This window comes from Ochlerotatus camptorhynchus, unplaced genomic scaffold, assembly GCF_037179485.1.
Source record: "Ochlerotatus camptorhynchus isolate MF236.1 unplaced genomic scaffold, CSIRO-AGI_Acam_v1.1 ptg000626l, whole genome shotgun sequence".
NCBI lineage: Eukaryota > Metazoa > Arthropoda > Insecta > Diptera > Culicidae > Ochlerotatus > Ochlerotatus camptorhynchus.
Window position 1 is genome coordinate 943413 of NW_027041105.1, and position 18042 is coordinate 961454.

At 38.1% G+C, this 18042-nt stretch overlaps 1 protein-coding gene across 1 annotated transcript in view; it reads left to right on the forward strand.

The window, feature by feature from the left end:
• The window catches only part of LOC135714206 (uncharacterized), a 57415-nt gene that overhangs the window by 6519 nt on the left and 32854 nt on the right, over positions 1-18042 (forward strand). The window contains exon 2 of the mRNA XM_065237523.1: positions 15100-16300. Within this exon, the coding sequence (XP_065093595.1) occupies positions 15100-16300 (1201 nt within the window). The remainder of the gene's footprint in view (positions 1-15099; positions 16301-18042) is intronic.

Here is an 18042-nt window from a genome sequence, read left to right on the forward strand (position 1 = left end):
AACCGTGATGCTGTCTTCAGCAAAGTTTTTTTTTTAAATGCGTTTATTTTTCCAGGCTCATTTGCCGTAGCTTTGCGGAGCCGATATTCATTGTTTAGGTTACAAAATTTCATAAAACTAACGTTAGTAAAGCGGGGGCCGATTACTCGCGGCTATCTCGAGGTTAGGGGTAACAAATTGTAACGAATGGATGGCAGGGTAGGGATTGAGAACACAAGGTTTGGAGAGCAATGTGCTCTTGATCTCGAACTAAGCGACCAACTGATGAAAAAGACAAACATGGGGGTACACCGATGGGCAGCTAACAACTTGGGAGAACACCAGATGACACTAACTACTAAATCCTCAGATCTATCCGTTTTAAATACACATAAATTAAACTAAAATAATCGAGATCTCGGCTCGCCAAGATGTCTCTAACGGGCCGCAAAGGTTGTTTTCCTCAGGCCCTGAGGGATGCGGATAACTCGGATATAGCAACACAATGTAGGGTGCATGACTAAAGCACGTGGTCGATATCGTGGTAGCCACTACCACAAGCGCACAAATTGCTGCCTGCGAGCCCGATTCGAAAGAAATGCGAGTCTAACGAGCAGTGTATAAAGTCACGGCTCATGTCCAATCCTTTGAACCATGGCTTGTCGACACTTGTGGGAGAAAAGAATGTAACCATCTTCCCAGATCACTCGCATTCCATTTTTGTTGTCAGTTGGTGAGGATTTGCTGACGGGTAATTGAGAAAAAATCCGCAACGACGATTTGTCGATCAAAAATATCGCCTTCCATAGCGCCCACTTTAGCCAACGAGTCCGCTTTCTCGTTACCCAGAATAGAGCAATGAGATGAGACCCAGACTAAAGTGATGGTATAGGAGCAGTTAGATAAAGTACTCAGCTTAGCTCGGATTTCGGTCAGGAAATACGAGGAGTGCTTTATCGGCCTCATTGATCAAATAGCCTCCAACGAGCTAAGGCTATCTGTAAAAATAAAATAGTGATCAGATGGTAGTGAGGAAATTTGCTCTACTGCGTAAAATATGGCTGCTAGCTCCGCAACGTATACGGAACAGGGTTTTTTCAGTTGATATGAGGCGCTATGAAATTCGTTGAATACTCCAAATCCAGTGGAAGCGTTTGTAGTTGACCCATCTTTGAAAAAACTCTTATTGTTACTGACACTGTGGTACTTGTTTGCAAAAATTAAGGGAGCAACCATCGACCGATGGTGATCTGGTATTCCACAGATTTCTTGCAACATGGTCAGATCAAAATTTACAGAGGAACTATAAAAGTTTTGGAGGCAAACACGTGAGGAATTGAATGAAGAAGGGCCAATCTCCAGCGTCATGTACTCGTAATAGAGACTTTCACAATGATGAAGATTCAATGTTCTCTTCTTATTGCTTATGATGTTTCTGATTATAAACTTATTCAATGTTTCATATTTAATGAACTAAATTGTTTGAGATTCATGAATGTTAGTCTACATTCATCGAGTATTATCAAAGTAACCTCAAAACAAAAAACTTTTTTGCGGTAACAAGACAAAAAAATAGTGCAAATACACTCAGGTCTTTTTTTACACGGGGGATATGTACCGTGTAAAAAAAACCTACCGAGATTTTGATTTTTCACATACTTAAATGTTTAAAAAAAAATCGGATTTTGATGCCATTTGTAATTATAGCATGCAATGGTCCATATAGAGATATTTTAAAAATTTCTGTATTTACACCAAAAATTGTGATTTTTTTAAAAGTACCTATGCCATTCGATTAATTATAGCTTGAAACGGATAATGTGATTGGAATCAAATCGATAGATTGTATCGTTGTCGAGAAACCGTGTAAAAAACCGTGTAAAAAAGACTCAGTGTACAATAATTTCCGTCAAACATATAACTAACAGATTGACTCTAGGATCCTCAGTACCTGTTTAAAAAAAAAATATTTGAAAAACATTAATTGTTGAAAAAAACATTTAGAATATTTTTCAAAAAAAAAACTATCAAAGCTACTCCGTTTTACGGTACCTATTTCCGTGTCTTTAGTAGTTTTTGTCACTAATTGTTCTTTAAATCTTGTGTCCTAAGTTCTTTTTGTCTGCCCTATGTATATTTTGTCACACTGGGAAAAAGATATTTTGAAAACTCCTGCTTTTTCTAAATCGTTAATTTAAAGACCCTAATCTCGTCTTAAGTTGGTTGTTTCTGCTGGGGAAAACAATGTCAATGCCAATGTTTTTCAATTTAGTTCGTAATGGTCTGGTTAAGCTATGGTCGCAATCTACAGACACTCGTCGTAGGCTTTCTGTTATTGGTGTTAAAGTAGTCAATGATCTTTTGTTTTCGTTGTTTCTGTGATTTTCCTGTATGTTTTTACCCTGGACTGGATGTTTTTTTTACCCTGGACTGGATGTTTTTTTTTACCCTGGACTGGATGTTTTTTTCTTGGGTATCCGTTTAGCCTAGCTGTCTCAAATATATAGTCTAACTCTGTTTTCTTTCCTGTTACACTAAATGGTACAGTCTTTAGTCTATGGATCATGTGGTGGAAAGCAGCCGCTTTATGTTCGTGAGAATGGTTGGAAGTGTTTGGTATAACTCGTCTCATATTTGTCGGTTTTCTGTAGATTTCAAATGTCAGTGAAGTAGAGTCCCCAATAATTAGAACATCCAAGAACGGTAACAATTCATCACTTTCTTGTTCATAAGTAAACTTGATATCCCTAATTGCATCTAGGATGATTGGCAAAGATTCTCGCTAAATGATGATGATGATGATGCTGATGGTCCCACCTCATACCCCTACAAAGGTATGAGCTGGACGATTTATCTTTAAGATAATTAAGTATGACATTTTATCCAGGTTAGCAAACAAAAACGAATTGATTAAAATTACATATATAAATTCCCTCAAGAGTTTACAGTTGCTTCACAGTGACATAAATGTAAAAAAAAAACGTTCGCCTTTTTGTCCACCTAAAAATATGCATAAGTATTACAAGCGTTAATGAACAATCAACAAAGCGCGTGTCTAGTATTATATCTATAGAAATCACTTACCTTCCAATTTGATCACATAAATATCGATCGTTAACTGCTTTAAAAATTTACAGCATAGTCGAATATACAATTCTTTGCTTCACCGACAACCATTTTAAAGCGTCTAGCATCAAAGATGAGGAAGTGAATCTACTACATCTCAAAATCAAACGCATTATGTTCATCTGCAAGCGCGTTAATCTCAATATTTGTGTTGCATTGGCCAAAAATGAAATGGAATGGCAAAATTCTAGATAAGGAGAGATTTGTAGAGCTGTATTTTACTGGCAATAGTTAAATCGTTTTTCAATCTACATAGAATTCCATACTTTTTGGCAATGTTTTGATGACATTTTCAATTTGGGAGTTGAACTTAAGTTTGTCATCAATACTCACGCCAAGATATTGAATCTCCCGAACGCGATCAATTACAACGGAGACGTTCTCATTACCATGAATTTAGTTTTACCAATATTCAATCTCAATTGCTTATACTTCAACTTAGATAATGCAAATCTTCATTCAAGGGTAAAACGGTATCATCTAAATCCTTAGCTGCAATGAATAACACAGTTGATCTGCAAAATGATTATTGTCGCAAAATCATAAATCACGGCGCAAGTCATTAATATACATAATAAATAAAAAGATGCCCTAATACACTTCCCTGGGGCACTCCAAGGTTATTCTCCTCGGGCTGGAAACAGAATCATTAAAAACAGTCTGTTTAGTCCTGTCACACAAATAGCTTTCAAACCATTTATATGCAGTACTCGTAATCCCAACACGCATGATTGATCGTAACAATAAGGGCCTAAAACTTGTTTCAAAAGCACGTTTTAGATCCATAAAAACAGCAACAACCAAGTTATCTTTCCACTTCACTAATACCAAATTCAACGCGGTTTCAAAAGGATTACCTTCCCGATATCTCGATTGTTCTAGTATCAACAAACTATTACTATTGAAATACTCCAACAGCTGGCCTTTTACAAAAAGTTCTCAAATTTTCTCAAATGTGTGCAACCAGTTGATGGAACGAAACTCTGCGGCTTTAATCGTTCCAGCAACTTTTTGAATAGGAACCACTAAGGATTCCTTCTAAATTTATGGCACATGTCCGGTTTGCAATGATTCATTAATAAGATCCAGCAAGATGTGGCCAATGACATTATAGCAATCTTGAATAACTCCAGCATTAACATTGTCTACGCCAGCCGATTTGCCTAATGGAAAACAAATATTTCTTAGTTCATCTAATGTAATTAATCTTCAACTACTATTAACTGGCTGTTTTATTTTGTCAGGTTCATCGACCAATTCAATTGATTGATTAATCAATGAAACACTGTCTACAAAAAAAAATCATTAAACTTAGATGCAATTACTTGTTCTTGCTGTTGTAATGTGCCATTACAAGTTATGGACCGCGGTTTGCAATTACTAAATTAAAAAAAAAGATTTCAACATTTTCCATGCCTCTTTGGTGTTGTTTCGATGCTGATAAATCTTCTTCTGGACATATTCACAACGGGTTTTTTTTTATCGATTGTGAATATTTATTACAAGTGATTGTATACCTTTCCACATTCCAATGATTGTCACTATTTGTTGGAGGCGAACCAGCCCAAGGCTGAAAGCCTCCTTAATAAAGTTAAATAATAATAATAATAATTGTCACTATTTGATCTACAAACTTTTTAAACCATTTGTCGCTTTTCTGTTTTAGATGCAAAAGATTCAAATTGCTCAACTAATTGATTGGTACACTTTTTCAAAGCATTAGTTAGAACAGCTGTAGATTCGTCTAAATTGCCGGTCGCAAATGAAAAATTCACGCTTCTCTCCAGAATATTCGAAACAGCCTGTTTCGATTATTTCTTCCAGCACATCATTTTTACAAAATCCTCGTCGTTATTGGTATCATCTAATATTTTAATCACTAAGGTCTCATAATTGGTTACATTCAAAGCATCTCATATTTACTACGTATCTACATCTACTTCAATCACAACACTAAACTTATTGTAAGTGGATTTTCAAACATATTGACAACTTTTACATCATTTATAACGATGTCTTCATTTTGACTTTTTAAGTAGTTAACGAAGACATCGAAGGAATACTGATCGCTAATGTCCACTATTTTCATTCTTGGCACCGAAGTGGGAAGAACAGCATTATATTTTTCACCCAGATTGCTTTCAATACAATTTTTCACATCATTTAGATTAGCTCCTGTTGCACACTCAACAATAATAGAGCCATCCTTACCATTTGTATGTTGATTGTTTACAAGCTGCGCATCTCAGAACCTGCTCAGATGCTGAGTGGTTGGTGCCGAAACCCGGGATTTGTGTCGGAAAGTTAGAAGGTTTCGGGGTCGTTGATTGTGCAGCATCTAAACTGCGTCAGCAAGAAGATCTTTTGTTCCGCTAGTGCATATCAAGTTCTTTGTTCGCCGTGAGACGTCGTGCATCGAGAATCGGGATAATAATTTCTGCTCGCGGTCGTCGGTGGCAACTGCGTACGTTGTCTGAGAGTGAACATTTTCGTACCGTCGGTCGGTTTCAATTTCGTCATCGCTGACTGAAATTCGCGATTGGGACAATCCCAGTTCTTGTGACAAAATAATCAGCCGGACGTGAAAAGTGTTCAACACCACCATTTTGAAGAAGTGCTTCCTTTTCGAGCTTCTCACAATAACAGCACGCGCAGTGGTTTGCCCTGTTATCGACTACTGTAAGCTGCTTCCTTGGTGCCGCTGAGGATAACGGAAGACTTGTCGTTCCTGCAGACCGCATCAGCGCTTGGATAACGGAAGGCTTTGTTAAACCAAAAACCAACTTGGAGGTTGAGTACGCCGTGAGCAGGTGGGTGCACATTTTCTTTCTTTACTTTTTTGAGTAAAATGGCTACCGCGACTCGAAACAAAAAAGCCAAGCAAATCAAATAACTGCACGCCAAGCGTTCCTATATTTTGGGATCACTTGATTTGATCCGTGATTTCGACGATAATTATGACGAAACAAAATCGCTTGAAATTCTCTTTCGTCTCGAGCGGCTGGACAAGCTTATGGAGGAGCTTGAATATGTGGAGACTGAGCTAGACACACATCGTTCTGGCGATCCAGTCTTTTCGGATACTCGTGCAGAACATCAGACGATTTATTTCCGTTTAAAGGGTTCTTTGTCAAGCAAACGACCTACTCCTCCACCAGCTAATCCTCCTGCTCCCGTACATGAAATTCCGGCAGTTTCTTCTGGTGTGCGTCTTCCGGAATTAAGACTTCCCGAATTTGATGGGAGTCCGGAACATTGGTCAGGATTTCACGATTTGTTTAAGACAATGATCAATGACAACGCGTCACTCTCCAGCATCCATAAATTGCATTATCTCCTTAAGATTCTCTCAAAGGAGATGCGGCGCGCATTATTTGCTCTCTTCCAATGGCTGCGACCAGCTACGTCATCGCTTGGAAAATGGTATGTGATCGCTTCGAAGACAAAAATCTGCTCATCAAGCAGCATATTTCTGCCCTGTTCTCGATTACACCTTTACGGAAGGAGTCAGCAAGTGAGTTGTTAGATCTTGCTGATGAATTTGAGAAGCATGTGCAAATTTTGGATTCCCTGGAGACGAAGGCGCAACATTGGGATTCTGTGTTGGTGGAACTCTTGTTTAGCCGGATGGACACCGACTCACAGAAACTATGGGAAAACCAGCGGGACAAAACAATACGCCCTTCGTACGAAGAATTAATGCAGTTTACACACGAGCATTCTCGTACTCTGCAGTCACTTAAGCTCTCCCAAAACGCTATTTCCTTCATGGAGGCCAAGCCTTCAAAATCTCGCTCGGTAACCAACCACTCAGCATCTGAGCAGGTTCTGAGATGCGTAGCTTGTAAACAATCACACTTTTTATTCCAGTGTGAGTCTTTCCGGGCCCAGACAGCCCAGCAACGCTTCGACCTGGTCAAACGGAGCAATCTTTGCCGCAATTGCTTGAAAGCCACGCATCAAGCGAAGAATTGCAGTGGCGGAGCCTGCAAATATTGCCAGAGAAAGCATCACACACTGCTTCACCTCTCACCTAGTTCCACATTAATTGCAACAGCAGCTCCACCACACACCCAACCTACCAACACCCAAATGCTCCAGCAGCAAAGGGGCTGTCCATAAACTACGTAGACGGTTGGGGGGGAGGGAGGGGTTCCAAAAATGTCTACGTTTGTCTACGGGGGGGGGGGGAGGGGTGAAGGTCCTGTCTACGTTGTTTTATTAGAACAGTTTTTTTTATGCATTTAGCCGCTTACTATTGTGATGCTTCCATCTACAAATTTATTCCGAATAGAACATTTTCATTGAGAGATCAAGAACAAAACCACAAAATATCCCAATCATTGAACATTATGAGGAAACATCACCACAGGAATAAACAGTTGAATTGCATAAAATTTGGTGTGCCTCAATTCAGTTTTGGATAAATCAGGATGCGACGCTGACCGAATTATTGGCCTTTTTGGATTATTGATTAGTTGTTAAGTCTATGAAATTCAAATGACCACTATCTGGAGTATTATGCAGTTAGAATAAAATATAAGGTCAGCAGCGAAATGCTGTTCCAATTCATCTAAAAGGATTCCATTTCGCTAAGTGCAAACGGTTGAAGGCCGGCGCACAATGCATAAAGTGTCACGCACATTTGATCCGGTTGTTATACGTTCCTGCAAAATAAAAGCTCAATCTATTGTCTAACTATCAAATTTGCATCAACGCTTCGCAAACGAAACAAATGTGCGTGAGCTTTAAGTAAGATTTGACAAATTAGCTGGATATTCAAATTATTTTGCAGTATCATTTAAGGAGAGACCCAGGAAGAGTTGGAGATAAGTGGAAATAGGTTGTGGATACCAACGCTATTCGCAGTTCCATGTATATAGGAAATCCTTAGGACATAGTAATACGAATAGATATTCTCTCTTTTTTACACAAAATTTAAAAAATCAGCGATGTTATCAGTTATCAAGTTTTGGGTTTTTACTCAATACTCCTTAGCGACTAGACTACCATACGTCTCCATTGATACATAGCTAACATAAATCAAAAAAGACAAGTAGAGTATTATCATCATATTTCTCCTAAGAAGCATTTTTAATTACCTTTCATTTTATATTTTGATCTTTGGAATCGGCCGTGCGGTTCAAAAATTGACTTAAAAAAAACCGTTTTTGAAGAAAAAAAAATCCATTGGTAATCTTGGTCAGGATTACTAGTTTATGCTAAGTGCTCATAATTATTATACAAATAATGCTTATGCTCATAGATTCTCATACAAGTGTATCCGTGGCATAAGTAAATCATCTCAGCAATCCACGAAAAACCCGCATGGAAAATCCGGAAAACCTTTGCCAGGGTGAAACATTTTTTCTTATAATTTTTTATGCTTGAATAAGGTACACCGGGGTAAGTTGAAAAGAAAGGCGTAACTATTAGCAGAAGTGTGATATCACTGTGATTGAACAGAGTAGTTCCAGGCCAAATAGCAAAAAAATGATTTTCAGACTCGACCTTCTCCGATTTGCATAAAACTTTATATAAATAGTTGCCTTGTATGGTAAATCATTCACATTTCAGCTGAAATTAAGCCATTTTGAATCATGCAAAAAGTTTCAAAATGGCGTATTTAAAATATTTCAATAAATCCACGAAAACGCCACAACAAATCGAAATGACATCTGAGACAATGTTGTAGGAAGAAATAAATGCTTTTCAGAAAAAAATATAAATGGTACAAAAATTAACGAAATTTTTGGTAAAAAATCTAAAAAGTGTTAAAAACATTAATAACAGAAATGACCCTCTTTAATATTTTCAAACCATTTTTATTAAAAAGCATACTCAAAGTTCTATTTTTTGTGAAATTTTCAAGTTGGACACTTAAAAATTGACAAAAATCATGGAAAAACTTTAAAACTTTTTGTTTATACAACTTTTTGCAAGTTTTCTCACAGAAAACAATTTATTAGGTCCAAAGAATTAAATTGTGTTCAACTATATACCAAAAAATCGTCTAAACAAAAAGCTAAAATATTTGATCAACAGTTGTTGTTTTATGATTTTTATCAATTTTTAAGTGTCCAACATGAAAATTTCACAAAAAATAGAATTTTTCATAATGGACACTTAAAAATTGATAAATATCATAGAACAAGAACTTCTAGTCAAATGTTTTAACTTTTTGTTAAAACGATTTGTTGGTATGTTGTTGCACACAATTTGATTGCTTAGACCTAATAAATTGTTTTCTGTGAAAAAACTTACAAAAACTAATACATATAAACAACAAGTCTTAAATTTATGCCATGATTTTTGTCAATTTTTAAGTGTTCAACTTGAAAATTTCACAATACAAAAGAACTTTGAGTATGCTTTTTAATAAAAATGGTTCAAAAATATTGAAGAGGGTCATTTTCTGTTATTAAAGTTTTTAACACTTTTATGGATTTGTACCAAAAGTTACATTAATTTGGTGAATCTTTTATATTTTTTCTGAAAAGCATTATTTTTCCTACAATTTTGTCTCAGACGTCATTTTGATTGGAAATAACGATTTCGTGTTATGGTTTATTGCAAAGTTTTGAATACGCCATTTTGAAGTTTTTTTACAAGATTCAAAATCGCCAAATTCAAGCTCAAATGTACATGATTGACCATAACAAACAATTATGAAAAGTTTCATTCAAATCGGAGAAGGTCGCGTCTGATCGATTCGTCATTTGGCGTGGAACTACGCAGTGTAATAAGCACCTATATGCATTTTTTTTTACTGTTAAAACAAGTAGTTGGAAGTAGTTATCTTCCCCAAAAAGATGAATTTTGTATAATTTAATCCAGTGATGTACATATGAAGGCCAGTTAGAGTGATTGCACAAAAAATTTCGGTCACACTAATTTTCCGAAATATTTAAAGCATTTCAACTTGCCCCATATTTTTGCACCCCATAGGATAAAATGAAATGAGTACAGGAGCATGTTAAAATGGATGATGATTGTCACAATCTCATTACAAAAAAACAGTGCAGTTGGTTGGAGGACAAACCAGAAATAGTAGTGATAGATGACGAGTAATTGATTGTTGCTCTATCCGATCATTTAAAATGTTTTTCATTGTTACAAATTATTATAACGCATAAATGTATTATGCATTTACAGACAGACTGGGGTCAACTTATTGTAGTAACACTAAATATGTTCATATTGCTAATAAATTACATTTATATTGCGAGTAGTTGTCAACAATTGAAAGTATTTTGTTAAATGTTTATTTCATTGTACTACACTACCAACCGTACACTACAGTACAGAAACTTCGTAAAAAAACCCGGAAGCTTTTCAATAGGGCTAAACGAACACAACAGTGGGAACAATATAAGAAATCCCTCACCACTTATAATAAGGAAATATGGAGATCAAAGAGGATACACTGGAGGCATACATGTGAGAACATTGAAAATACTCCAGCAACTGCTAGGTTGCAGAAAATACTCGCTAAAGATCATTCCAATGGTCTGAGCACTTTGAAAAAAGAGGATGGCTCTTTTACTACTTTTACAAATGAAACGTTAGAGTTGATGATGAGAACGCATTTTCTATGTTCTATTATTAATTCAAACGAAGACCAAAACGTAACGACAACAGCAATTGGTATCATTTGTACAATTATCATCAATTATCACAATTGTATCATGGTACAATTAGAAGCCGAAAAGTGTGCTCTAAGGATTACAAGGTCAGTGAAACTCTTTGAAGGAGACCTTAGACGAGATCTTAGGATTCTAAAAACTGTTAGTATCAACTCTCTACACACTTAGAATTTTTTACAGAAATCTGTAAAATTTTACCGAAATCTCAACAGCTGAACGTTCGGTAAACAGTTTCGCAAATTTTCTGTAATTTTTCACAAATATCTGTGAACTTTTCACAGATATCTGTAAATAATTACAGAAAATCTGTAAAATTGTTTACCGAACGTTCAGCTGTTGAGATTTCGGTAAAATTTTACAGAAATCTGTAAAATAATCTTAGTGTGTAGTAAGGAACAACGAAGACTGGATGGAGAAAAGATACAATTTCAATCGACTTTTTCAAGTAGTTGACCATGGGCGGTAATTCATGGCAATTTGGTGGCCCGGTTCTTTGTCCAGGATCGATTTTCTTTATACAGATGGTTCAAGATTGAACAATCAAGTGGGAGCAGGAGTAACTGGCCCAGGGATAGAAATATCGGTTCCTATGGGCAGATGGCCAAGCCATGTTCCAAGCTAAAATCCATGCAATTTTAGAGTGTTCCGTTATATGTTTGCGTAGAAACTGTAAGAGTTCAAATATATGCGTCATGTCCGACAGTCAAGCTGCTCTAAATGCTTTAAAGTCGGCGACATGTACATCAAAGCTTGTCTGGGAGTGTGTTCAATCACTTCAAAAATTGTCTTGTCATAATCAAGTCAACTTATAGTGGGTTCCTGGTCATTGCGGGATTGAGGGAAATGAAAGATCCGATGCACTAGCAAGACTCGGATCTTCTCATAAGTTCATCGAGCCAGAGCCCTTTTGTGGCTTATCGGCTGCATCTTTTAGAATGGGGCTAAAAGCGTGGGAATCTTCAAAAGTGGAGGAAAACTGGAAGAACACTTCTATTACTAGGCATTCGAAGCAATTCATTAATCCAAACATTTATGTGACCCACAAAATCCTGGAACTTTCTAAGAAAAGATCTTAGTATATATGCAGGTCTTACAACAGGTCATTGTCCGAGCCGTTATCACTTGAAGCTGATTGGTAAACTTCAAGATGATGTATATCACTTCTGTGGCATAGAAAAGGAAGGCTCGGAACATTTGCTATGCCACTGTCCGGCAATTTTCAATAAAAGGTGTCAGTTCTTCGACAAGGGGCTGATAAAACCCTTTGACATTTGGAGAACAACTCCCAGTACAGCAGTGCACTTTATTCGAAGTATAATGGCGTGCTGGGATAATGCTATTGGTCAAGCGATGGCGGCATATTTATATAGCTAAAAAAAAATGGGGAATATATCACAATAGATCAGAAAAATTGTTGCAGTGATGGAAATACCCGACAAGGAAAAAAAATAAACCGTACACTTTGGGAGATACTTTTAATCCCGCCAGGCCGCCAGGGGTTTATAATATCCACAAAGGGTAATTTATACATGAGTAAACGTGTTTTACATCATCGTTCAACTGCTGTATAATAAGTGTTTCAACTAACCCCACTATATGGGGTAACATGAAATAATACACACTTTTATCATAGAGGTAACTCTAAGACCAGTAGGTCCCGAAGAAATGTGCTCAACTTTTTGGCTCAGCTCTGGTACTATCTTCGGTCCCAAGCTAATCGATTCACCCCTCGAAACATAGGAAAATCCACTAACCCCTCATTTTATCTGTCAAACTTTCATAGCGAATCAAAACAAACATTGCGTAGTACTAGAATTTCGACTAGAATGGGGTACGTTAATCGTTTGCTTGGGACCAATAGGCTAGTCAAGTAGTGAGCCAATTTAAAATCGTTAGTTTCGTATTGATTGTTGCTATTATTGTATGCTTAACAAATATGCTTCTGTGGTCTTATGTGTAATTTTATATTTTTTATAATGGAAAACTCTTTCATGAAACTGTTGGTGTAAAAACATCTGGTGTCTCTAAATTAATTACTGTTCCAGAGAGCCTTAAAGTTCAAGTTTCAAAATACAGTTTCAACTTGCCCCGGTGTACATTACTTCTTATCTTTTACTGGTGCAAATTTCGGACTGGGTATCTTTTACCGTTTTAAAGTAATTATCGGAAAAATGAATGGACGATTATGGGCCATTTTAAGAAAATCATTAAACAAGAAAATGATAGTTTTCTTAGAGAATTTATGGCCGGTCACCACTGAAAGATAAGAAGTATTCAAGGATGTATTAAGCCATAAGAAAATTTTCATAAACCTGGCAAAGGTTTTTCCTGATTTTTCTTTCGATTTTCCTCCACTGTGATAAATGCCGTTGAAAACATTTTTCAGATAAATAGATTGCTATTTGAATGTAATTTATGAGATAATTTTCTTATCATTTCTCTGTACAACGTCATTTCTACAATGAGTTATAAATTATCAAAGTACGAGGTTTTCAGTTTTTTAGGGTGACTCCAAACTTGTGAGCGATGACATAATTAACTATTTTAATTATTTAAAATATTTTCAAAATAAAAAAAAAATCATGAACGGTGCTTGATGGGTATACAATAAGGGTGCTACTACCACTTTAATTTCAAAATTTGGCCAACCAAATTCTGAGAAAATCAGTCATGATTGTTCAATTTGAATTTGGGAAAATGTAACTTTAGGTGAAGTTTTATTTTACAAAACTTATGGATCCAAATACTTACGAAGTAAATTTAATTCAATATCTTTCAAATTTCACACAGAAAATGGAAATTTTACGTTAAATGGTATGTTGTCTCGGGGGTGCCCCCAATTTTTTTATCGGGAGTGTTAATGATTTCCCATAGTGAACAATTTGCAAAGTTTCACGGTAATCTGAAAGGGTCGAGTCTGAAATTCCGATTTTAGCTCATTGGTCTGGATTTGCCCAAACGACAATCGGTATCGATTATTTTTTTAATGTTTACCTTTTTCCAGGACGCGTGTGCACTGTATATGGCCTATACTTTGCATCAAAGAGCAATGTGGCAGCTCACATTAAAAACTTCCACAAACTGACTGGCAGTCAATTCAAGGCACGGCCACTTAAAATATTGAAGCAGTGATCGGAGGAAGTGCTTTGTGTGGTTGACGGCCCAGCAGATGTCATGGAAGTTGTCTGGCTGGATAACGTTTCTGTTGAGTTGCCTCCTGATGAGATGTTGTTCAATAATTCAGACATGGAGTTCCCGGTGATTGACAATTTCAACGTTTGGTGTTGAGCAACCTTTTGAAGACTATATGGAGAGTCACTATTAAGGTTTTTTATTGTTTTTATTTTTTTTATTTTTCCTTACTTCTTACTTTACTCTTGAGTTTTTTTTTCTTAGTTATATCTACGTATACAAATAAAAATTTGAATTTGTTGTTTTTCAGAAGAATTCTATTTTTTTGGTTTTCAGCGTATTTAGGAGCATTGGAAAAAAACCACGTAGACAGGTAGGGGGGGGGGGAGTTGCTAAATATCTACGGTTGTCTACGAGGGGGGAGGGGGGGTGTTGGAAATAGAGAAAAATCTGTCTACGTAGTTTATGGACAGCCCCAAATGCACTCTGTCAACACTCAACATATGTCGCATTCTCCTATCGTGCCGCAATTATGAGACACCGCAGTCGCTTCGGTCGATCGTTCGGTCTCGTTGTTGCCGCCGCCGGTTTCCGCGTCCTTTCTCGCACCGTCCGGTACAGTCTCACCTCCCTCCAATGCCTGTCCAACAACCTCATCTAATGTTGTAAGTGATTCCACAGTGATGTTGTTCACAGCACTTGTCAAGATCCGGGACAACCGTGGACAATACCAACTCGCTCGTGCACTCTTGGACAGCGGGTCACAATCAAGTTTCGTGTCCGAAGCGTTATGCCAACGGCTTGCGTTAAATCGCAGAAAAGTGAACGTGCCGGTGAGTGGCATCGGACAAGCTCTAGTAAACGTTCGCTATATAGTGACAGTACAATTCTCCTCTCGTTTCGGATCACATGATCATAATTTAGAATGCTTGGTGCTACCCAAGTTAACCGTTTGTCTACCAACAAAGACGGTTGATATTAGCACCTGGAAGATCCCTAAGCATCTACCGTTGGCAGATCCTCAATTCAACGTGAGTCACGGCATTGACCTCATCGTTGGTGCCGAGCTGTTCTCGATCCTACTGCAAGCAGAGCAAATTTCGTTCAATGACCACCTCCCGGTTCTACAGAAAACCAGCCTTGGATACATCTTTTCTGGCAAAGTTCCTACGAGCACACCCGCTCAAATTACGTGTCTGGTGTCTACTCTTGACAGCCTAGACGCTCAAGTGAAGAGATTCTGGGAAGTGGAAGACTTCGACCACGGCAAGACTTTCACGGCCGAAGAACAACGATGTGAAACTCACTTTGCCAAAACTCACACCCGCAACGCTGAGGGACACTATGTGGTCCGTCTACCAGTTCGCCAAGAGATGTTACCTCTCATCGGGGAGACATGGCCAATGGCCGCTCGACGATTCACCGCTGTGGAGAAACGCTTTCGGACCGATGATGCTCTTCGTACAAGCTACGTGCAGTTCATGGACGAGTACCAACAACTCGGCCATATGGAGGAGGTGAAGACGCGCGTCGCGTTGCCCCAGTTTTTCTTGCCCCATCACGCAATTCATCGTCCCGATTCGTCTACAACCAAGATAAGAGTCGTGTTCTATGGCTCGGCCAAAAGCAGCAATCAGCTCTCCTTGAACGACCTTCTGTTAACAGGACCAACAGTTCAGCCTTCAATGTTGTGCATCGTCATCAACTCTCGTTTCCACCGATTTGTCATGAAAGCAGACGTGGAGAAAATGTATCGTCAGGCTTTGGTTCATCCGGACGATCGACTACTACAGCAAGTTGCTTGGCGCAGAAAGGAGTCAGAGCCACTGAAAACCTACTGTTTGAACACCGTCACCTACGGCACATCTTGTGCTCCATATCTGGCAACCTGGGTCCTAAATCAGTTAGCTGACGATGAAGGGCATGACTTTCCACTGGCTGCCTCCATTGTCAAGAAGGACTTTTATGTTGATGATGTCTTGACCGGAGCCGACAGCATCGAAACACTAGTCGACACAAGCACCCAACTGGACGGCCTCCTAAAGAGAGGTGGTTTCAATCTGCGCAAGTGGAGCGCGAACCATCCTAGTATCCTGGAACACTTCCCAGACGACCTCAAGGAGAATCAACCGTCTCTAGAGCTTGATCGCACCTCATCCATCAAAACACTTGGTCTCTTATGGTCCCCGGAAAACGACGATTTTGCGTTCAAAGTTCCTGATCTTCCACAACTACAACGAGTTACAAAACGCATTGTCCTGTCGGAGATGTCGCAGCTTTTCGACCCTTTGGGTCTCATCGGTCCAGTAGTCGCCAGTGCGAAGATGTTCGTTCAGCGGCTATGGCAGGAGCAACTGAATTGGGACGATGGACTTCCGGAGACTCTTCAATCTTGGTGGCTGTCCTTTCGAGAATCGGTTGGTGTCATCCGAGATCTTCGTATACCACGATGGGTATTCAGAGATGATGCAGTAAGGTACGAGCTGCACTGCTTTGTCGACGCTTCTTCGAAAGGATACGGAGCATGTATCTACGTAGTATCGGCAGGGCCGACTGCCACGCGAACAAGCAATCTCCTCATAGCGAAATCCCGGGTTTCGGCACCAAATAATGTAGTGGATCTTGCCGAGTTTGGTGGCCAACGACTAAACCGGCGAACGGAACAGAAGACAAATCGGTGGTCTGGGTGTAATAGACACTTTTCGGGCAGTCGATGAAAAAATGCGTGTGGTTTGCTTGATGTACTTTTCAATTGTTCAACTGTGTTTAATTTCAAATGCAAAGAATTCTAATTACATGATCAAGTGAGTATCAAGATCCGCAACACCATTCCTAAAATTACTGATTTTGTGTGTTTTTGTTGGATCCAACTGTGTTTTCATAAACTTACGAGTATCTTCGCAAGCTTGTTTGGACTCTTTTGGTTTAATCACAATGACCGGATGAGTTTTACGATTATCCGGTTTGTTACTGTTATACCGCGGATACACTAGTATGACAAACTATGAACATGAGCATTATTTGTATAATAAATTATGAGCACATCCATGGTCACTCTTGTATAGTTTTTTGTGTAGTTGTTGTATAGTGCTCATAATTATTATACAAATAATGCTCATGCTCATAGTTTATTATCCAAGTGTTTTTATAACATTCGCAAAACTTGCTTATTCTTGAAAAACATCATTATCACTACTACGTAAACGTATACTTCCATTACACTCCAATGAACCCTGGTATTTTTACGATAATGTATATTAAGCTGAACATTGCATTACGTCCCAAGTAACATTGCTCGATTCTCTTCATCGAATTTCTCTTTCTTAATAACTTGGGTATAGAACCATTTCTTGTCATGTTTGTCGTTTTAGAAGATAGATAATAGCTTCTTTCATCGATCTATGAGCTGAAATAGCTGGGAATGTCTCAACATGGCCGTGAGGATGCAAAGAGAAAGTTGACGAAGAGAATCTGTCAATGTTACTTAGGACCTAATGCAATGTTCAGCTTGATATGTTGACGATGCGCATAGTGAATACCTCTACTATTTTGGAATTTCCTATTTTTGCGCATGGTATTTTGGTCCAATTCTGACTGAATTGTCCTAGATCCACTGCACTGATCGTTCTTTACAGGTAATTTGTTTTCCACATTGTTTTTTAAAAATGAACTATTCATACTCTCCAATTTCTCACAAATGGGGAAAAATATTAAAAGTATATAACCCGAATTGTAAGAGATGTGGTCAAATATGTGTATTCACGTACCATGATTTCCTCGAAACTATGGAGACTTCGCTTGACAACCTGACTTCTATTCAAGCTGAACATTCCATTAGGTCCTAAGTAACATTGACAGATTCTCTTCGTCGACTTTCTCTTCGCATCCCCACGGTCATGTAAAGACATTCCCAGGTATATTCAGCACATAAATCGATAAAAGAAGCTTTTATCTAGCATCCAATACGACAAACACATCAAGAAACGGTTCTGTGAATAAGTTATTAATGAAAGAGAAAGTTGACGAAGAGAATCGATCAATGTTACTTACGACCTAATGCAAAGTTCAGCTTGTATTCTATTCTAACGAACAGGTATTATCCACCCAGCAATATTTGAGATAATTCTATGAAATCAAAAGGAATCTTACAGATGTTTTG